This window comes from Lonchura striata, chromosome 12 (genome assembly GCF_050655825.1).
Source record: "Lonchura striata isolate lonStrDom1 chromosome 12, ASM5065582v1, whole genome shotgun sequence".
NCBI classification, from domain to species: Eukaryota; Metazoa; Chordata; class Aves; order Passeriformes; family Estrildidae; genus Lonchura; species Lonchura striata.
Window position 1 is genome coordinate 16,281,179 of NC_140714.1, and position 22,833 is coordinate 16,304,011.

The 22,833-nt window shown below is 44.4% G+C and overlaps 1 protein-coding gene across 2 annotated transcripts in view; it reads right to left on the reverse strand.

The window, feature by feature from the left end:
• CACNA2D2 (calcium voltage-gated channel auxiliary subunit alpha2delta 2) overlaps positions 1-22,833 on the reverse strand; it is a 217,815-nt gene that overhangs the window by 186,602 nt on the left and 8,380 nt on the right. For both annotated transcript variants that reach the window (XM_021529147.3, XM_021529146.3), the window contains exon 2: positions 9,093-9,174. In XM_021529147.3, the coding sequence (XP_021384822.1) occupies positions 9,093-9,174 (82 nt within the window). The remainder of the gene's footprint in view (positions 1-9,092; positions 9,175-22,833) is intronic.

Genomic DNA, 22,833 nt, shown 5'->3' on the forward strand with positions numbered 1-22,833 from the left:
TTCCTGCTACATTTCTTCCTCAGCTGTTCACCTTCCTTCACGCTGCTCTGGACCTCCCAAATCATGACAGAACCTGGTTTATTCCTAAGACATAAAAGAGTGTGGAGCTTTTCAAGCTCATTGTATGCAGAATTGTCACAGTAAGATGCAAAGGCTACAAGTGTTGGAAAGCTACAGATCCCTGATGGTTACCAAGATCTGGAGTCTCCCAAGAGGCAGTTCCTCCAAAAGCAGAGCCATCTCTTTCAATAAAGCAACAGCAAACTACACCTTTAACCAGAGCACAGATTCTCACTCTTTAAGCAAAGCTCTCCAGTACTGAGGACCAGTTGATCTGTTTACAAGGAAGGCAAGACTGATCTAATAACAGACTCCACTCTCTCTCCCTCCCTTACAGTAATATCTTAACTCAAAATAATTAAAAGGAAATAAGTACCTATAAAACTGGCAGCATCACTGCAGGCCAATAGGTTGGCACGGGTGGGTGTTAGAAATAAGTGGTCCATTCAAGTTATTCACTTCAGATGTCAGAGGTGATCTGCTGTAATGAGGCACAATAAACACACTTAACATGCAAAGTGCCCACTGCTGTTTACCAGGCTGGAGCCACACTGGAACAGAACAACCACAACTGTGCCCTTGAGAAGTCACCTCCTCCCTGGCCTCCCCAGCTTCCCAAGCCCTCCTGCATTTCTCCATACCAAACAAAGAAGATGTGACACATCTTAATGCTTCCTCCACACAATAACCTCAAGTATCTAACAACAGTTTCCTTCTTTAAACCTTCCAGTATAACTGCATATTTCACTCCTCTGCAGTCCAGCGATGAATGGAAGTGATGGATCATCCACAAGAATGCCAGGATCCACTAGTGTCCAATATCTAGTGCTTGCTTGACAAACCTATCAGGAAGAGAAATGCAAACTCCCCAGACTGCAGCATTTCAAGTTGAAGGGGCACTTAAAGCCCATAAATAATATTTAAAAACATAGAATGGGAAAAATCTGAAACTATGATGAAATACAGTTATATATTTTCTATGTTTTGTATCTTGATCAGAGATAGAGTTGCATTTTTGGTTATCAGCTCTGCTCATGGGAGACTGAATTCAAGGCTATATCAATTCCCCTGTGAATGTAAAGGAAAAGAACCATCTGGAGAGAATAATAAAACAATTAACTTTCCATTAAAGAATAATCTATGTATGTTTTTAAGAAGGGAAACTTTAATGATCTCTACCTAATTATTCATACTACATTCTGGCAGAGTTGGTATGGATTTTGCCTTGCTTCATTTTTAAACACAGCCTGAAGTTAACAACTTCAGCTGGAATGAATGTGGGGACCACACAGGCTCCTTCAGTAAGGGCAGGACAACCTGGATGAGGGAGGCTTCCAGAAACACCAGCCAAGGTCTCAACCTTCACATGAATTCATATGGCTGTGTAAGGGCAACAGCATCAGTTCAAAGAGATGCACTGAATATTCATGAGGATTTTACAAACATGGCTGTTGACTGGCTGGGTACATCAGCTACATTTTTGGATGCAAAACTCAAAGTAGCGCACTCAGGAGATGCACACACCTGAACATCACTCTGTGAATGCTGGCCTCATTTAACTTGTCACTGACAGCAATATAAATCAGAAATTACTCCATAAAACTCAACAGCAATCCCCTTTGATTGTGCAAACTCACCAATTGGCTGCAAGTGTATTATCTTTACAAAGTAATTCTGTAAAGTGGAAAGGTTCAAAGAAGGGCTTTAAGGACTATTACTCTGCCTGTTACCCCTTCTAAACACACCCTCCTCTATGGACCTGCTGGCTGTACCCATGATGGAGAACAGTCCAGGCTGCACCACACCTTGGTTCTGCAGGCCTGCTCACCTTAACCACCTGCCTCAGTTTCCCAGTGGATAATACTAATGAGTCAGTAACTCTGCATGCCTGCACTTCATTCCAGTTTACACAGCACTTCCCAGCCAAGGCTCTCAAACATTTGGAAAGGACCAAATATAGTTTAAGCTAAAATTAACTGGAACATAAATACCAGGATTCAGCCAGTCAGATCACTCCTTCAGAACACCTACCTGTCACTCTGGGCTTTCCAGCATGAGAACTCACACATTAAAGAGCTGGTAAATAGTGAGACAGTGTCCAGGCAATTCTTTGCTACTATTTATTGACCGACTGATTGAGATCAGGTTTTGTGACACAGTGCAGGCACATTTATCCCTCTCCCCTGCAAGGTGCTAAGTTTTATGATCTGAAAAAGTAATTAAAAAAAAGCCCATATAATCCTGGCACACAAACTAGTCACACCTGAGTCCTGCTGAAAAAATCCCTGCCTCAGCCTTTCAAATGTTGCAGAACATTTTCATTTGCAGCTTCTGCATAGATGGAGCAAGTATTGAGCCTAAGAGTCTAAGGCATTTTAGCCTTTGAAACTTCCAGTCTGCTCTTCCCCTAGAACTGTAAAAGCCCATCTTTCTGCCCTAAATATATATATATATGAATATATATATGTATATACACACAGACATAACCACATACACAGATATATATGCAGCCCCTGATGTCTCAAAGCAGGGCCCCTGCATCTGCCAACGGGCTGCACACTGCATCGGCACAATGGCTCTGGTGCAGGATCTGCACCACCCACTGGAAAGGATTTAGTGAGGGGTGCTAACGTCACACACTGAGCAGCCACATACAGCTATAAATTATTCATACACATTACTCTAATTATGCAAATGTACTAAAAGCTGGAGCATATGTTTCCCTGACATCTCGCAGTACGGATGCAATATGGTTCTAGTAGAGAGAAAGATTGAGAAGTGAGATGATGGGTGTAAGGGGGCTAACGATGGCACTCACTGGCCCAAGCAAGGGGTGCCAGAGGATCCCTCTTTCCCAACCAAGCTGCTGCAAGCCTAAGGACATTTAAATGCTGCTCCTTGGTAATATAGTGTTGTCTTTGCACTCAGTGCTGAACAGAGTGCTGAGGCTGCTGAATGGCCCAGGCAGATTAAAATAAACCCAAGCAGTTTGGAACAGGAATGTGTTTATCTGGCATCACACACTTCCTCTTATCAAACATGAGGAGCAGGGGAGGGCACAGTGATGGTGTGCGGAAGCAGGCTGTGTGCATGCTGCTAGGAGAGGGGGAGGGAAAAGAGGAGAGGAAAGCAAGGATCAGACAGATTATGCATGAGCTTGGGAACCAGGGGCTTGGAGCTAGGCATCATCTCACTGGGGGACAGAGCCCATCCTCCAGGGCATTCCCCAGATGGGTACTAGCTGTTGGAAAACTCAGTAAGGTCCTTTCTCCCTGGCAGCATCTGGAAGAGAGCAGGCATTCAGTGCTGCTGTGGCATAAGCAGCTGGCTTTGTGTGTTGCCCAAGCTTTGGGTTCAAACTCCTCTCAACTCTGTTGAGCACAGTGCAGCCACTGGGCATCACCTGCCTCCTGTTCTGGGGGATGGGGCTGACACCTCAGAAGGAAAAGGCCTGATGAATTCTGCTATGGTGTTTTGAAGATAGTGCTGGAATGACTATGAGAAGATTAGGATCTAATTCCCAACTCTGCCGTGTTGGGAATAAGGACCACATCACTGTGTTTCTGTGAATTCCCAGCCCATGTGACAGAGCCCTTTGGAAGCAGAAAGGCTTCTCAGACACTGTGTCCAGAACATTGTGCAGGGGGACTCTGATTCTCTTGCATCCTTCATTTAAAATTCCATTAACACTTCTCAGATTCTCCAGCCCTACTGAATGACCAGCTGAGTGTTTCTACACCCAGAGAAAACAAAAGAACAGATTAAACATCATGTAATACCACAGTTACTTGGGAGATTTAAGCTAACTTATTATTATTCCAGTAGTTACTCAAGATCAAAAAAGTTGAACAGAAAACCTTGACAGCTCCTTTGATAAGAGCATGCCTCACCTCCTGGTGCTAGTATTAAAGAGGCTCTAGCTCTGTACCAGCAGTTTTGTAAGGGATGCTCTCACAGAGCCACGTGAAGCACTCGGCACTGCAGAGACCCTGTCACAGGAGGAGTGCTAGTGACTGCAGCACTACACAAGGCAGATGCCACTTCAGCTCTTCAGACCCAAGGCAAAATTCTGACAGTATACTAGTTTTTTTTTAATTCAACTTCTTGTTTGTGCACAGCTCAATCACAGCTCCTCACCTGCAGCTGCCTGAACTAAAGCATGGCCATGCTTTAAAAACAAGAGGGGATATATCAGAGAAGCAGCACTGAGCAGAAAGGACAGGCAGGATGAGGCAAATAAAGCTAGGGACACCTGCACATATCCTGGTCACTCTGCCCCAAGCCCTGGCCAGCAGGGTCCTTCCCTGTCAGAAAAACCCAGAGCAATGAACAGCAGCACTTCTGCCAGGCAGAGATGCCAAAGTAGCAAAACAAAGTACAAGATAACAAGCAAGAATAGAAGACAGACATGAAAATCCACTGGAGTAAAACCAGATATTGATTACAAGGACCAAGCTGAGCCACTTCTGCTGTGCCACAATCAGCAAACTCCCTGTGGGGCTGCATCCCAAAGGGTATAGCATGAGTCTCCCTTTCCCCTGGGCCCATCCTCCTTTCTGTGCAGTCACACATGCTGAGGACCAAGCACAGCACAGGCAGAGGCTCCCTGCCTGCCCGGCTCTGCCAGCAGGCTGCTCCCCACATCCCACCCTGGGCTCAGGTTTGAGGCCATCTCACCCTTTACAGACTGAGTGGCTCCTCATCACCAAGGCCAGCAGAATCCTTATCTTCCAGTCATACAGCAGCAAGGCAGACCCAGACCTTGGCTGCCCAGAGGAAAGGGAAGAGTGCCCAGCTTGACAGGCTGGAGAGGAGAAGCAGGTGCAGCTCAGGTCCAGCTCTGCTGCCCACCCTGCTCTGCTGCAGCCTGTCTGTGGCAGGGTACAGCACCTCCAGGAGAGAGTTCTATCCTGCTATGGAAGCAGTTCTCAGGAAAGACAACCAGAGGGAAGAGAGAAGGGAAGTCAGAGCAGGAAAGGGGGATCAGCATTTACATCTCTCAGCTCTTCTCCTCTCACTTGAAAGGCTTTGGCTTCCTCAGTAGCTGCCAGCGAGGAAACAAGGCCACTGGAGGCAGCAGGGATAACTGGTACTAGAGGAGGGGGAGGGGATGTTCTGACCAGCTCACTGCTCACCTCAGGAGACACAGGATCAAACACAATTTAGGTAACAAGCCAGGGCAGATTTGAGCCTCAGCCCAGCTATCCAGAAAAGGAGTTTTAACACAACATCCAGGGGAGCTGCTCAGTGTGGCACAAAACCCAGCAGCACACAGAGCTCTGCTGTCATCGGTCCTGCCACGAGTGCCAGCACAGCAGGACACTGGGAGCCTGGGACAGGGCTGCACCAGCATGGGAAATCTCTTGAGTCTACCCTCATGCAGGTTTTGCAGCATCTAGGCTGGAAAGACAAAATATTAACTCATTTTTGACTAAAGTCAGAAACTTTGACTTGTGCCAAAAAACTAGGAGAAAGAGAAATGTAGTATGGTGTAGCAAGAAATGTCAAAACAAAATATTTTTTTGTTCTGCAAAGTGAAGAGTCCACTGTAGCCACAAAGAAGTCACTAACAAAAAAAAAAAAACCTGGAAATCAGACAGCTGTATTTTTAGTATAATATTACTTATTCTAGAAATAATTATTTTAAGAATGTCAATCTATTCAGCCAGCATTATAGGGTTCCACATATCATCGTGCCAGTCAGAGCTAAATTAGCAATGATTTGTGCTCCCAATTATATCTGGTGAGCTGTGAGGGAGGCAAGAATAGGGAGGCAAAGCAACATGCCCTTATCCAAGTGCTGGGATTTGTTTTGAGGCATGCCTGGAGGAACCAGCCAGCCAAAGGATGCTGCACCACAGGCACTCTGAGGGCTGAACACTGACTTCACCGGGCAGAGAATCATCTGAGCAAGGCCATGGTCCTCCATACAGCTCCAAGCCTCCAGTGTTCAGTCATAGGGGTGGCCCACCACAGCCAGTCTGCCTGTCTAATCTGCACTTCAGTGTTTTCAAGGTCTGGACATCAGGAGAGAAGCGAGGTGATACCTCACAGCTGAAAGAAGAGCCCTTGGCATGACTCCCCTTTACATCTCAGAGCTTCTCAACCTCCTGTAATTGCTCCAGAATGGTCCCCTTGTGCAAAGGAGCATCTGCATGGTACAAGCTTGGAAAATCTCCCCAGGGAATTGCCTGCCCACTTGGCAGAACAGGAAGGAAGCATGGGCATTGAACTTTTAGCACTCCAACTCAAGGAAATGACTGAAGAGTTAAAACAAAAATCTTTCTGGGATGGGCAGCACTCCAGGAAGATAAAATATTCAGCACTGTTATGTTCCTGGACACCATATTTCTGACAATAAATCTCATGCCTCATATGCCATAACAGTTATGACAATAACCAAAGAACAAGTCTTCATCCTTTCACAGCAACCCAAGAAAAAAAGATTTGCAAGTAAACCTGGCCAATCTCAGAGGAGGGTATTTTTTATTATTGTTTGGTCTGTCACTTTGGTAGTCAGGCCTGGAAAGGGAAGATCCATTTCTGGCATGGACCCGCCTCCAGTGCTTCATAGTCCCATGAGAGCTGGCAGTGGAACCCACCAACTCACAACAGACCCCACCATGTTCAGAAGGACCAGTTCTGTCTTTGGTGACACTGGAGCACTGTTCTCCCCCACTGGAACACTTTTATAATACCACTATGCACAGTGAACCAGAAATCCCCTCTACAGACATGTCCCAGGCCAACATGGCAAGCCCAAAGTGCATCAGCAACTTTTAGCAAAAAACAAGGTTCTACTTGCTTCATTTTTGTTTATTCTTCCTACCCTGCACGGGTCTATTCTTGCTTAATGATGAACCTTCCTGTGAAATCCCAGTGAGTGGAATTAGCTTCTAGCTATACCATGTTTCAGCTTCCACAGCTCCTCAGGGGCTCTTCCTTCCCCCTCTGCCTGCTCACCTTCTAAATTTTGAGTATGGTTTCAGGAGAATGTGGACTTTTCCTACGTTAAACTTTTAAAATCCATGTCTCCAAGTAGGTTATGGTGCCACTTTATGACATTAGACAGCTCCCATACTGTAACCCAAATGAACCTGTGTGCACCTGGTGCATCAGGACTCCCTGCAGGTACAGCTCTGAGCACTCCATCCCATTTTCCATCAGTGAAGTTCCATCAGTGTGCACTAGCAAGGGATGTGGTTCTTAAGTATCATACTTGATATTGCATCTACAAATCACACATGAACTCCACATCCCAAGTTCTCCCCTAGAGATCAGCAGACAGCCTCCACCAGTCCTTTCTGGTGTTCAAACAGCTGCACAGTGGAATTTTCAGTAGCTCATTTCTTGGCTTCAGCTGGTTTATGCATTTACTAGATACAATAATTAGCTTCCTCGCTTTACATGAAGATTCCAAAACAGATTTCAAAAAACCCCTTCAATCCCTCTGTAGCCAGTGAATCCAGTATTAATCCATTGAAGTACTGCATTATGTTCTACCAGAAGAATTAAACAGGAAAAGTGGGAAGCTCTCTTACCTGTAATTGACTGACTGGCCAATAGGAGTCAAGTGCTGGCAAATTGGAGGTGTAATTTCTCTTTAATTACAGCATTAAAAAAATTACATTATATACCTATTTAACATGCAAAGGAGTAAAATCAAAGCTAATAAGAATAAATTGTAAGAGAGGACACGTACAAAAATGTAGTAGCAATACTTTTGTTTTTTATGATTGTGCTGTGCTGAAGAGAATGCTGGCTGCTGCACCATTATGGAAAACATCCCCAGCTCTAAGATCCTGCCAACATGCAAAACTGCATTGCACAAATGCATGGTTACATTTAAAAATATCTGTTGAAACCCAAGTGGGTGTATATGCTTTTCATGCTGCACATGAAGTTTATATCAATCCATCTAAAATTCAGCTAAAGTAAATGCACACCAAGCCCAGGTACACCATTCTAGAACTCAAATATGAACACAAATGAATGGATGAACCATGAAGAGTTTTGCAAGCCTTCATGTAAACTCATTTCAAAATGCATTTAAAAGAAAATAGTGTGACCTCTGTGTTTAGACAATGGATTACAACAAGTACTATAAAATATCAGCAGTTCTGTTTAAGTCAATATAGTTGCTAGTGCAAGACAGACAGTAGGAGTCCCATAAAGTATTGGCATCTGAGAAGAACATGTCACTGTCACCAGAAAACACAAATACACCCATGCTTTTTTTCTGGGATAATATATTTATCACTCTAGAGAAGCCTATTTTCTTTAGATTAACACCATAACTGTTATTCCAAATTGCTCAATTTCAAATCAGCTAGTCAGCACAAGAGTGTGGGCATGGGGAAACAGGGCTTAACGGGGAAAGGGATACAGGGAAAGTTTCAAAGATTGTTTGATCCCAAACCTAATAAACCCCAATGAAGCTGCTCTGTAACTGCCCTAACCCAACCCAGAGCACTGCTGCCAGGAGAAGAGCAGGTCTGGCTTCTGCAGCCTCTGCATCCTGGTGCTAACTCAGGGAGCAGGAGGCAGATGCCAGCATCAATAACTGAGTTTTGTTTTCTGGCACTTGGAAACAGTGGCCAAACAACAACTACAATTTTACCTGCAATTATATTTAAAAACAAGGAGCTTCCAATGGCTAGCAAAATTATCCTTTCAACATTTCCTGCTTTGCCAACACAAGTTTAAATTTAAAACACAACCTTAAGTCCCTGGAGGAAAGGTTCATTGAATTTATTATTTTTTAGTGTCTCATGTAGGAAAAGCTCAAGAGGTACATGCTCAGATAGCAGTGACATGCAGCCCCAGAGACAAACAGATACAAACCACACTCACTCCCACACAGTTGATAAGTGCATCTGATTGCCCAGGAACCAGAAGCACAGCTAGCCACGACCCTGCACATGGAGTGAGCTGAGAGGGTGAGAGTGCAAGAGTTCACACAGGTGATTTCTGCAGATGAGAACATTCATTGCCACAAGAGAGGCAGCACAGGTAAAAGAAAGACAGCTTACCTTTCTGAGCTGCTGGACTCCACCAAATATCCTCATCACTCCGTCAATCTCCTGCTCCAGCCTCCTGGCCCAGTACTGCATACTGCAAGAGATGGAGGGAAAGAGAGAAAGAGAAAGGGAGAGAAAGAGAGAGAAAGAGTCAGAGCCCTGACACTGAGTAGATAAGCAAGGGACTGAAGGGAAAGGGAGGAAATCAGTGCCTCAGCTAAGTTCACTGCTCTCTGCAGCACCAAGGGCAGGGCAGAGTACCAGGAACACACTGCTTTGAGAATTACAGCTGGGGCAGGTTATAAACTTCAAGACTTCAAAATTTATGCAGAAGGCACCACAGAGAGAAGAGGGGAGAAAAAGATACAACAAAAACTGCAAAGTTTGAGGCTTTATTTTCTCCTTATATAAACATTTGCAGTAGATAATTATTTAAGCCCAGAGTGATTAACAAGGTAGAAATGCTGTGGAGTACAGAAAACAGCTTATTGCTTCAGCAGGGCTCGGTGGCAGAGAGCAAACCACGAGCCATGGCAGGGCCAAAGGTGTCTTGTCCTACTGCAGCAATGGATTATCACTGCAGCACCACAGGAGAGACCTGGGCACAGCCAGGAGCCAAGAGCACAGCAGCGAGTGCCCAAGGGCTCAGCTGCTCTGCACCTTCAGCAAAGCCCAACCTGTGCCAGGCACCGGCTCTGCCAGGCCCACAGTGGGCAGAGGGAAGAGCCAGGAGCTGCCTCTGGCACGTCCTTCATCCTGAGCCCTGTATGGAGAGGGAGCTGCCAGGCCTTCCAACAGGCACAACACCCTTCCACAGACACGGATTTCTGCCCACAGAAATAACACCAAGTTAAAAACAACAAATAAACCCTCTTCTAAATCCACAGATCTTGGTAATTCTCCTTCTTTTAATGAGATTTCCCAGCTTCAGCCGCTGCCCAGGCAAATGTCAAATCTCCTGTCTGACCTGGAAAAGCAACACTCAATTGCCTCTGCACCACTTGGCACTGTCTTCAATGCTTTTTTCACAGCAACATTTCTCTCTCAATGGATGCCACAAAAAGGAGGGAAGGAGCAGAAGGAGTAGAAAGTAAGGCCAGCAGCAGGGCAAAGTGCTGGTGGGAGTGAGCTCGGGGAGGTTGCACTTTCTTTAGGTTCACCTAATGATTTCATTCTTCATGCAAAGAGACATCCCCCAGGCAGCCCACACACACTCCCCCAGAACTCCCAAACCATGGAGGGGCTCTCCCAGAGATCAAGGAGCAAAGAAACCTTATTATTTTTGAGCTGGGCACTGAATTACACAGCACAGCCCTAAAGCTGGGCAGAATTATCAAAGCAGAAAATGCCCTGAGCTGAGGGGCAGAGCAGAGCTGAAGCATCACTTTTGAGGGGTGAGGAACCAGCAGGACAGAGGGAAGGACTGGCAGATAGATGTGTGTTACTGAGGCAAAATTCATGCCAGTCAATAACATACAAGTCTGTGGATGAAAACAAGATTTAATTGTGCACGCCAAGCCTCCTCAGTTTTCCAGTGTAACTTATGCTATTTCCCATCTTCCCGCAGAGGCAACGCTGCCTCCTGTCCCCTGGAAGCGTGGCTGGGGAGGGGAAATCTGGGAAATGAGATGAGCAAACCCCCTATTCTGCCAGAGAAGGGAGAGCAATGCCTTAGTGGGGCTGCCAGTGTGAAGGTACCAGGTCATGGACAGAGCTGAGGGGAGGTTGGGTTTGGGGGTTTTTGTTTCTTTGTCTTTTCTATTCAAACATTTTATCAAAGGTATATTCGGGTTACCCTGAGTATCAAAGTTACCCACAAATCTTCTGAAGCATTTTCACCAAGAAATATCTATTTTTACACAGGGCAATCGCTTAAAAAAAAAAAAAAAAACCTTGACAAACCAAAACTGAATTTATTTTTCCCCTCCTCCAGTTTGTCCAGTGAACTGAAAAAAATCAATTATATGCTCATACTCAGCCACAGGTCTGAGAAACCCCACCGAGCACTTATGGAGCTGACACTTTTCCTTAACTTCCAGCTCTGTACAAGATCCATGATTTCAGTGACACCTGCCTGTGTCAGCTCTCACCAGGAACACCTACACCACCACAGCAAGGAAAAATTACCTCCCATCTTGAGCTGTATCCATCAACATTAACAACTGCTCCTATCCACTTAAATGTCATGTATGGCCAAGCCTTCAGAAAGGATTAGTTAGAGAGGAAGACAGAGGCATCAATATTACTCTGTTGGCATATGCTAAAGAGACACTGAGTGCTCAGCTGAGCTGGGATTTACAATTAATTTAAATTTAGTCAGCAGATTTGTTTAAAAAAAATTGTTTTAACTTATTCCACCCCCTGCCTCCGCCCCAAGAAGTACTACTATTTTAGAGAAAAGTCACTGGGTTTTTCATTCATGAGAAAAGCTGCAGTTCCCTTTAATTGTGCTGTCGTATGATACCTGACTCTGAGTCTTACAGACCAACAGGTTCCCAAAGAGTCCAGCTAAGCCTGGTGACATCAATATTAAAAATAAATAAACACAGGTATTACACTATGAAATAAAAATGACAGCATTTTGGCATAGCTGACACCAGGTTTCCAGATTTTAAAAAAAAGTAACAGCAGAAGCACCTTTTTTTTTTTTTTTTTTTTTTTTTGTGTAGTATGGCTATCCAAGAACTTTCCACAGTGGTATAAAAAATTCTTTTTTCTACCCAGCACATCCCTCACCCACATCAAGGCACTGGCAGAACTCTTGTCTGATCCATAACTATGTCCCTCTACCCTGGTAATGTCCAAGACAGAAGTCTGCAGAGTGGGCCACATCCCAAAATGTGGAGGTTTCATCTCAGTTGTCATATACTGGGTTGAAAGTTACCATTAAAAAATATAAACATTAAACTAATGCACTTAAAATTTTACGTAACAAGGCTGCAGAAGGTAAAGAAGCTGCTAGCCCATGATGAACATGGAGATGTCTGTGTGCAGCGTGTCTCCTATGGAAGCTGTAAGCAATAAGACATGGCAGTCATTGCATTCCTGGGCCATTACTGCAAGCCCCAGGTGCTTTACAGGGCTTGAGGAGCGATAACTCCTTCAAACATGCTGCCAGGAGTGCCCTGCTGCTCTTGTGAAATGTCATTTACAAGCAAAGCATAAAGAACACAGCTGATGCTCTGGCTGGGAAGCCACTGGCATGGCTGTGGTGGTGCTCACAGAAAGGCACAAGGCTCCTTTACGAGCCATGTGCACAAACCTCCTAAAACCAAGCACCACTTTGGTGTCCACTGTAGTGAGAAAACACGGGCCAGGAGAAAAACTTGGAGCTCAAGAATTTGTGATGGCACTTAATAGCTCTGTGCCTGCAGAAACTGCATGGAAGGAGCCTGGCACTATCCCCTGGGCTCTCTTTGGCAGTGACAAGTCCAGTACATCTCACTCATCCCCACTGTCTCAGCTGGCTCTCCCATTGCTGAGGAGTCTCCATAGGATCCTCCCAACCTAACAACTCTACCACTGTCATATACACATTCAGGATATCCATAAATAATCTTTAGTATTGAAAAAATGGTTGTTTCCTTCACCTATGTATATTAAAGCATCGAGTGCAATGTTTGCACGGGAGATAACTGATTTTTGAAAACACAACACCATTTATCACTGCCTCTCCAAAGAAAACTACAAAAATGTTAATTGATTACATAATTTGCATATTTGATTTTTCTTACTGATGATATAAAGTCGGCTTTAAAAAAGAAGCAGATATTCAAAACTATTCACTGTGTCAAGCAGAACACCAGGAAGCAAATCACTGCTGTCGCAGTTGGGGCCAAGAAGCAAAGCATCCCATGTGTCCCACTCCTGCTCAGTGGGCACCTGTGCCTTGCCACTGGTCACAGCAGCCCTTATTTAGGATTAGGGCATGTTCCATGCTTCAGGTCACCCAAGCAGTTGCAGAGACTTCCATGCACACGTCTGAGGCTACACTACTGCCCCAGCTGTGTAGCTTCAGAAGAAAATGATAATTGCCTGGAAAGACAAGAGACAGGCTGTGCTTGGCCCGCATCCTCCCACACTTATCCACACATCAGATGGCAGCCTGAGAGTCCTGGTCTTCTCTATAGAAACTGGAGACACTCACAGAGAAGCCACATGACCAAGCCATGCACTGCCAACCTGTGGCCAGCACCAGGGATGTGCCACAGCAGCCCAGCCCAAGGTCACTCTGTCCCTTGGGGCCTCTGGGCACAAGGACACCTCCTCATGGCTAACCTAGGGGTGGGCAAAGCAATTACACAAACCACTAATGAGTATAAGCCTCATTGCAAGGCACTTCTCACAAAAGCACTGTGAAAAGAGAAGCAAGAGGAAAGTTTTCTGCTTGAGGACATTTTTTCCTTAAAAGGAACCTTAGGAGAGTGCTTGTTTGGCTGTGAACAGAAGAGGATGTTAGAAAAAAAAAACCAAGAGAATTGGTCCTTTTCTTTTGCTGCCTTCCTGGCCCCACAAATAAAAGAGTCACAGAAACATAAAAGCACAAGAGGAAGAACTACTTACTAAGTGGATCTACTGCCCCAAAGCTTCTTGGGTTCTATACAGAGTGTGTTCTGAACAAGTGTCTATACTCCACGCAGGGTGTTCAGCCAAGAATGCTTCACCCTGATTCATACGCTTTGGTTCAGTGCCCAAATATTGCTATTTAATAAGGTTATTAATTACTGTGTTGTCTAATTTTTGCTGTGCAGGAACTTCTTATAATTGGCTTATTCCTTCAAGATGCTTAATGCTTTCACTATAGTAGCGTGTGTCAGTGCACACACGGGCACGTGTGTGTATGCAGGATATGCCCCTTCTGAGCTCTCTTACATACCTAGGCTGTAAATAACCCATGTGAGCAAACATTTACCCATCAAGGAAAAACAAGTTGCCTTTTTATTCTCCCCTGAAGATACAACTTAAAGACAACACCTGTTTCCTTCCAAATAACTTACTGACCGTGCTTCCAGACATTATCAAGCTTCCCACATTGTCATTTTATGACTGTGTTTTAATTTAAAGTATGTGCCCAGGTGTTTATATAAAAAAAGGGTGGGAAAAAATTGCCTTCTGGACTAGTCTTTTCTTAATATTTATCACGACATTATTCACCTCTACCATCTGGTCTTCCCTGTAATAAGAAAGTATCTTTGACATTATTACAGGGAGGAAGGACAGGACAAATGAATATTAGAACTATATCCTAAGGAAAAATCTTTTAAGAGACATGAAAGGGGTAGTTTGTCTACATTCACCTCTTTCATGACATTTTTTTGTTCTTCTCAATTCAAGCACAAACTTTCTGGGTCTGTTTGTGTGTCCTAGCTTCTGCTTATCTTTCCAATTTTTTACAGCAGGGTATGTCTTGCAAAAACACCCCAAGTGCCAACCCCCTACCAGATCCATCTGAATCCCAGTTTGACACCCCATCAACTATTAAAATATAATAAAAAGTGTAACTGCAGAGTTTTCTCAATCTGTGGCATAGATAAAGCTAAGTGAGGAAAAAATAAGTCTGAGGGAAAAATTAAACCAAAAAAAACTGTGTTTCATTAACAGTTCTTGAGCACTAATATTTTTGTAGGTATCTGTGAGAAAACCAACCATAACCACCAACTTGTCACCAGTGATGTTTTAGGACAATAGGAAAATTATTCCTTAAATATGATTTCTCTATCAAAACCCAGAAGCATTACCCATTCAAGGTCTAACTCCACCTGAGAACAGAGCAAGCAGTAGCTGTTCAGTCACAGATATGCAGGATGGCAGGGGTTTCAGGAACTTCCACCACTTACTTGCACTAAGACATCTAAATACCTGAACCCTCTGCATGAAGTGTTCTCTAAACTGTTCTTTAAATTCTCTGCTGAAGGTGAACACAAGATCCCCACAGTACCTCTTTCCAGTTCCATTTTTCAGCACATGGTAGAAAAAGTTCCCTTTTTATTCACCCTAAATCTCAGTTTCCTCTTTCCACATATCCCACCTACAGCTGACACTGAAAAAATCTTACAACAAGCTCCTAAGAACTGGAAGATCATGATTCTATTGCATCCTTTAGAGTAGTAAAATAAATAGAAAGGCAAACTCAGCTTTTCACAGCTTTCTCTATTTTGCACTGTTTCCTAAAACTTCTTTTCTGTTGCCCTTCTCTGGATTCTCTACAGTGTGCCTATATCTCCAAAGGCTCATGCCAAAAAGTGAGGTCAGTTACTCCAACAGAAGGCAAACCCAGTGCTGTATGAGGAAGAAGACATCACCTCCCCAGTCTTGTCCAAGAACCTACTTAACACTGAAGAATAAATGTGCCCTTCTGCTATGACAGCACTTGGCTGACTCAAAGTGATCCACAATAACTCTTGAGATCTTTTCTGCCACGCTGCTACCCAGACGGGTGTTCTTTATTCTGTATTTGTACATTTCATTTCTCTCTCATAAGTGCAGTACTTTGCATTTGTTTTCACTGAATTTCATTTTGCTGATATCCAGCTTGCCGTTCAATTTTTCTAGATAATTTTGAATTCTGGTAATGCCTTTCAAAGTACATCCAAACCCTCCTTGCTCAGTGTCGCCTGCAAATTTTATAAGCATATTTCCCATTCCATTGCTTAAGTTATTAATGAAACTATTGAATAAAAGCAGGTCCAGGGCAGATCCCTGCAGGACCCCACTTGAAGTGCCCTCCCAGTATGACAAAGAGCCACAATAACTATTCTTTGAGAGCTGCATGTCCAATCAAAATATCTTGAATTTCAAACTTTACAAAAAGCTGATTTGGAGTATTTGATATGCAAAGGAGCTGGAGGCCAAAGGATAATGCAGTGAATAATTTAAAGCCTACGAGTAGATTTGAGGAAAATCTCAGTCTGTTGGTGGATGATTTGCCCACAGACAGAGGAAGAAGCCACTGAATGTGTGAGCTGGTACATTTGCTTGGCAGCATTGGGAAAGGCCCCACACAGGCACCAATTTCTTTGGACCAAACGTGCACAACCTCTCACTGATACAGCAATGGAAAGAACAAATAGCAAAGCAAGCACAGCAGGTATTTTTTGCAGACCACAGGGCAGAGGATATCCTTTTGCCAAAAGGCCTTTCCAGCCTTGAACCCAGTACCCAACTCCAGGACCGTAACAAACAAAATAAGCCACAGGCAATGGCTATCAGCACTGGAGCAACACTGGCGACACCAGCAGTATCCTACCCAAAACAATTAACTGTTTTTTTCAGAGCCCAAGCTAACACAATGCCTTAGCATCCCTGCTTTTTTGAAAACTCTGCTCTCAGTTTACATCTGGGAGCTCTGTTTCCATGGCACACTTGCTGATGCGCATCGGGAGCAGCCCATGGCTTCTTTGCACCATCTTTGCACTCTCGTCGCGCAGGATTAGAACTGGGCTCCTTATCTCAAAGCCTGTCACAAATCTAGACTTGAAACACAATGAATTAATAAATAAGTGAATAGGTGTCAGTTTTATGGAGCACGCTACCTGCATAAATTTCACCCAATACAGCCACTTGTCATTTTCAGCACCCCTTGAGACCCCAATGGCTGATAACTCTTGCACGTCACTTTGCAACCCATTATACAGATGAAGCCTTATGATAAAACCTCCCTCCTCTCTGACTCGTGTTTTACAGATGCAATCTGAGTGGAGGCTGAAGAGATCCCATCCCCCATGGCAAAGATAAGGTTACAGAGGGTAGGTCTTAGTAAGGATTTTGCAAGCTGCATGAATTATTAAAGTCCTTTATGATATAATGACAGACATATCAGGTTATTTGTTTATTCTGTGTATAATTCATGACTCTCTTGGGAACTCGACAGAAGTAAGATCGCTTGTTGCATCTTCTTGTTCATTCCAGTAAATCCTCATCACCAGATGGAAAGCTGAACTACCCCTGAAGACAAAACAGCCACAACTTATAGGGCCTGTACCTGGGGCTGGAAATGGGAGAGCTTTTTACACAGCCTGGAGAAACAGTGAAGCTGTCATTTGAGTACGTCAGGCTGGATGGCTGAAAGATGACAGTCCAGGCACTGCTTCTTTATTATGCCATCAGAACACTGCCCACTAAAGCACATGCAAACAACTTTAGGATTACATGCTATGAGTTGCCCTGTGCTCCTCTATCACTGCTGAACAACAGTAGGGCCATCCAAGCTGACGCAGACTTTTAAAAGACTCCAGGATAATTCAAAACCACCACCTCCTGGCTACTCAAATAGTGTGATACTGGACAAAGCAAAAAATTCCCCTTGTTTGGGTCATTTTTGCAGAGTCTGGTCAAGATACTGGGCAAAGCATGATAAAGAGGTGCCACATCTTGATGGCTGGAACTGAGTTTTGAATACATGCATTGTAGTCATCTCTCATTTGCTAAGCACGCTGCTCAAAGGGTGAGGGAGATATGATGCCACAGCAGGAAAACAGGAAATTAAGGATTGACTGGAGCCCCTGGCAAGAAAGAGCTTCCCAACACTCAAGACTCTCCACCTGGTGATGCTCCCACTGCCAGGAAGAGTCACGCTACCATGGAGAGTTGCAGCATAACAAAGGTGGCCAAACTGCCACCTGCACCATGTAAACTTTTCCCAGCCACTTGACACCAGAGGACTGCTTTCAGCATCCACCCTGCCCATGACAGATTTCAGCTGATCAGAAACAAACTTGGCACAAATGATCAATCTGATCACTTAAAGACAAGCCAGGAATTTGGTGGAGGAGTACTGACTAGTCAGAACTCTGCTGAATTTGTGTCAACAGCTTCCCTCCTTACCAAGAAAAGATGTCATTAAACTCTGCCACAAAGACCTCCTGCTACCAGAAGCTATTTAGGAGCATCCATTGTCATTGCTTCAGCTTCAAACCATGTCAGTCCAGGTCTCCTGGGGTTTTTTGGAGTAGCTTCTCACAGCACCATATGTAACATTCTGCAAGGGTTTCTGGGCATCACTGTCACTCGATGTCTATCTAGTTAAACCCCCCACCTTAAACAAGTCCTCTCCACACCATCCCCCTACCTGGAGAGTTCCTGGCTCCTAAGAGAGCATTGTAATCATTGTTATTATAAAGCACTTAGCGATGCTCGTTTATTGCATCTCTCACCAGCCAAACACCCAGAACCCTGTTATTTCAAATGCAGTTGCCTTCATTTGCAGAAGCTCTTCATTGTATTAGTCCCTTTCAGGAATAAAAGAAAAAAGGGGTGGAGGTGGAGAGCATTAAAAAAAAAAATAGCAGTTTACTGCATTTTATACCATTACCTCACTACTTTGTGATACACATCTAAAAGCAGTTTGTAAGACCTTTCCTGCTGTAAGGTGGCATCCAGGCAAGCTCTGAAGCAGACAGAGTGGAAGCATGAAGCCCAGTTCAGTTTTGTCCCAGTACTGCTGCATCACCCAGAGCATAAAAGCAACAGGGATGAAGCTGTCAGCTTTCACAGGTCACCTCCTCTCTCCTTCTCCCTGTCCAACTGGGACAAAGACTGCTCCCACCACACGGAAAAAACATCTACATATCACTCTGAGAAGTAATACAAGTCTGTTCCTCTGAAAAGGATACGAGTCTGTATAAATGGAGGTACCTGAACCCTCTGGGAACACTCAGAAGGTGCTACAGGATTTGCTGTGCATGGAAAGGATGCTGATCTATCAGGCTCAGTTCCCCCATCTCCAGCTACAGCCAGCTTTCCACACTGAAAAGAATTCACCTCCTGTCCTGGAGGACCCCATAAAAGGAAGATCAACATTAAACTGTCAAATCCTCCTAATATGTCCAACAATAATATTTTCCATCTTTTTCAGGAGGGGAGAATGGAGCGAAACAGTAGTCTCAAACCCAGACAGACCTCTGGGAAGAGTCAAAAGTGCAACTCAACCTCCTGATGCTAACTTTGATGTCTGCCCTTGGTAGATAGCACTGGAACAACAAAGCAAGAAACTCACACACCTATGGGTAGCCCAGAGCAGGTTTGCTCCCAGCCCTCACACTCAATATGCTCACATGTAATTAGAATTGAGGATTATGCAATAATTCTCTTTTCTGCTTTTCTACATGAGCATCAACATTAAACTCAAAAACTCCTGACCTCCCAACACCCCATGAATAGAATGTCTTGGACACTTTCCTGTAAGAGATAAAAATCCCAGTCTCTAATGTGGTCCTCTCAACAGGGCCCGTGACATCACCAGCCCCTTTCTGTTCAGAATAATGACTTCTTCCACACGCCAAGAGATTTGAAATTACCTGTGAAATATATTTCCCTAGGCACAGGCTCAAGAAGCATGTAAATTACCCAGCTTAATGGCCTCCAGAATTTCTCTCCAAGACACACATAGAGAACAGGAAATGTTCAGATGATATCGCAGGTACTGTCCAAGGGGTTAAATGTCCAAGTGATGGTCAGGAGGTACAGCCCTACAGCTTGCCCAGCAACTGGTCCCACTGGTGAGCACTTGCCACAAGGAGGCAATAACCATAAGATCCAATTCTAAATGAGTGCCTCATCAGCACAAAAATACAATTTTAAGAGAGCATTTCTTGGGAAAGGTGCCTATCCATAATTTACATGGTACAAAGAGCCAACATAGGGCTTACGCAGCAGAAGGCACCCATTTAATTTGGAGAACTCCAGTGCTGAGCACTCAGCAGCAAAGCCTCTTGCCCTCCAACTGCACAGAGAACAGCACTGTCCAAGCTTTGATGTTCAGGCATTTGCCAGAGAAGTGTCCTTCAGAGACGCTTTTCATCCACAAGGACAGTTCCCATCCTCCCAACACCAAAGAAAGGGACAGACACTTTCCCTGGAGTCCAAATCCTCCTGCCCCTGTTTTCTGTTCTTGCATCTGAATCTGATGTCTTGTTAGTACACAGCAGAACATTTATCCCATGACTAAGAGCATGGATTCACTTAAAGGGACAGAGAAGGAGGAATTCTGTGATCTGGTTGCATTTTCTGCTCCACCACTGACTTACTGGAGTCTCTGAAACCTCTGTTTCAGCAGCAAAAGCTCACAACAAGGAGTGGAAGATGGAGAGCAGGACAAGATGCTCACAGTGCAATGGAGAGGGGATGGGGGGAGGGGGGAGGACAGTCCCAAGGCATCAGGAAAGAATTACCTGTCTCCCCAGGGAACAAGCCTGAGGCACACACGCTCTGCTCCTGATGCTCGCCAAGAATGACAGGCTGGTCACCTTTTAACACACAGTGGACAGAAAGTAGGCCAGAAGGTCAACTGGGGATAAGAAAACACCTGGAAGATAGGCCTGACAATTGAAAAATGGGCCACATTCCTCAGTGTAAACCTCCTCAGAGCAAAGGCGTAAGACAAGGTCTTTGCTGAGCCTCTTTTAAAGTGAGAACCTGCCCTCATTCTCGGCCACAACCATCTTGCTAACCCACATACTGCCAGAAGCTGTGGTATCACAGCAAGATTAACACAGAAGCAATTTTAACAAACAGCAATTTCCAAGCTAATTTCCTCACTCACAATCGTGCCACTGAGAGCTGAAGTCCGTCTGGACCTCTCACAGCTATCTGTGCTCAGGATTAACTATACATCACTGCCAGTAATGCAAGCACTCTGCTACTCAGAAACTATTAGAAGATAAATATTAAACCGCAATATCATAGTAGTAGGAAAAAAAATAGGAGGAATGTCATTGTAATAAATACTGTAACCAAGCCAAATGAGGAAGCAAGGTTAGTTTCATGTGGAAAATGAGACACAAAAAATAGAATATACTTGGAATAGCGCTCGCTTTGGTCATGGGATCTGGACTTCTGTGCAATGAACATCACAAACTTCAGAGCAGTTCAACAAACTGCAGTTCAGGACTGCAGGTTGGCAGTTGCAGGATGAAACAGGGCTCTGGCCACCAATTCCACCCAGCCCTGAAGCACCAGGCCTTGCACATGAATACTTCATCTAACATAGATTGTTATATGGAGGAACTACAGATCCACACATTACTTGTGGCCCCAACACAGGCTTCAGATGATGCAGCTGGACCATCTCACCTGCAGCCCAAGCAGGTCCCATTTCACCATACTGCAATCTTTCTGGTATTCCTCCATAAGAAAGACAGGCACATTTACTACCTCTTTCCTTTCTGCAACTGTTTGGTTTTCTCTGAAAGCAACTTCACTTACAAGAACTCTCATGTTATTCAGTGAGATCTGAGAACAACAGCAATGGTACAAACACAGCAATAAGTAGATTTAATTAAGAATGAAAGTCAAACATTATGCCAGCTACCATAAAAACCCTGTATTTTTTTTCCTTGCAGCCTGCTTTTCTACCAGCCAGCTATGACTCCAGAGAATAGGATGGGGTCTGTAAGCCACTCCCAAATAGAAAGGTAACTGGCCATGCACTCAGCTGCCTGAGCCCCCAAATAAGTGACATTTATTAAGAGGCTCTTATGGAATAAAAAAGGCAAGGCTGCTTTCAGCACACATAATCACATTCATAAACTGCACAAACCAGCAGTGCTTTCAGCACAAGGATTCACTTGGAATGGCATCAAGAGGAGAAGGGCAGAAAAAGAAGGTTCCCACACAGCAGTGGTGCCACAGGCAGTGCTCCATGCAGAGCACCAGCCTTGGGATGCATCCTCACCTCTGGCTTGGTAACTCTGCCTGCTCCAGGAAACATGGCCCCAGTGAGGCTGGCATGACAAGGGGCAAGAGGGGAAAAGGTAAGGGCAAGCCCAGCAGTGACAGCACTGAAGTGATGAAGTGAGACCTCACGTCAAAATGGGGCTGTCAGAGCCCTTTCATACCCAGCTGCTGTGTCCTCATGTCTGGGCAGGGAGCACAGGGAAGCAGAGGGAAAGTGAGGGTGTAAATTCACCTGTGGAAGGAGGCATTTCACATGAAAAAGAGCCCCAAGCACCTAGCAGACAGCTGAGGTGAGACAGAGCTGGTTAGATTTTTCTCTACAGTAAAGACTAGATCACAACAAATAAACATAGCAAGGAGCAAGGGATATAGAAGGGTTCAATTTAGCCTTTAGATGATGGGCAAAAAGGTGGTATTGATGTCAGAAATGCCAACACAACATTTCTGCTGCTGGGTCAAACAGGCGGGCAGATGCTAAATGGGGTTACTTAGAAACTGAGACCAAAGCATCAGCACAGTAGATGTGTTAGCTGCATTTCTTTTCTCCACCTCACCACAAAAATCCCACCAGAAGCAACCACAACCACAAGCACCAACATACTTAAAAGTTAAAACACAAAGGCCTGAAAGTTATCCTGGGCATAATCCCACAAACATCATTACATCAGGGATGAATTTGTCCCAGCATCTTGAACATTTTCTTGACAATTCTCAGCTTTTAAACCTACATAGCAGAGTACGGCATGCAAGATTTGACAACAGCAAATTTTTCTGCATTGCAACAAGCCTAACATGAGGAATGGCTCAATCAGAAAGCCCACAGCACATAGCCAAGGTGGGGCATGAGAGCATCCCTACGCACAGAGGAGGGTCCCTTTTGTTCTATGCTCTTTGAAATGCTGTTATTCTGTAGGAGGCAAAATAGTGTCATCAGCTTGGTCACTGATCAACAATTATTAAGACTTTCCAGCCAACAAAAATAGAATAAATAAAAAATATGAACTGCATGAAGAGAAAAATATTATTTTTTTTTCATACTCATGTAATCTACCCTCCTTTCCAGAGCAAGCAGGGGAGAGGG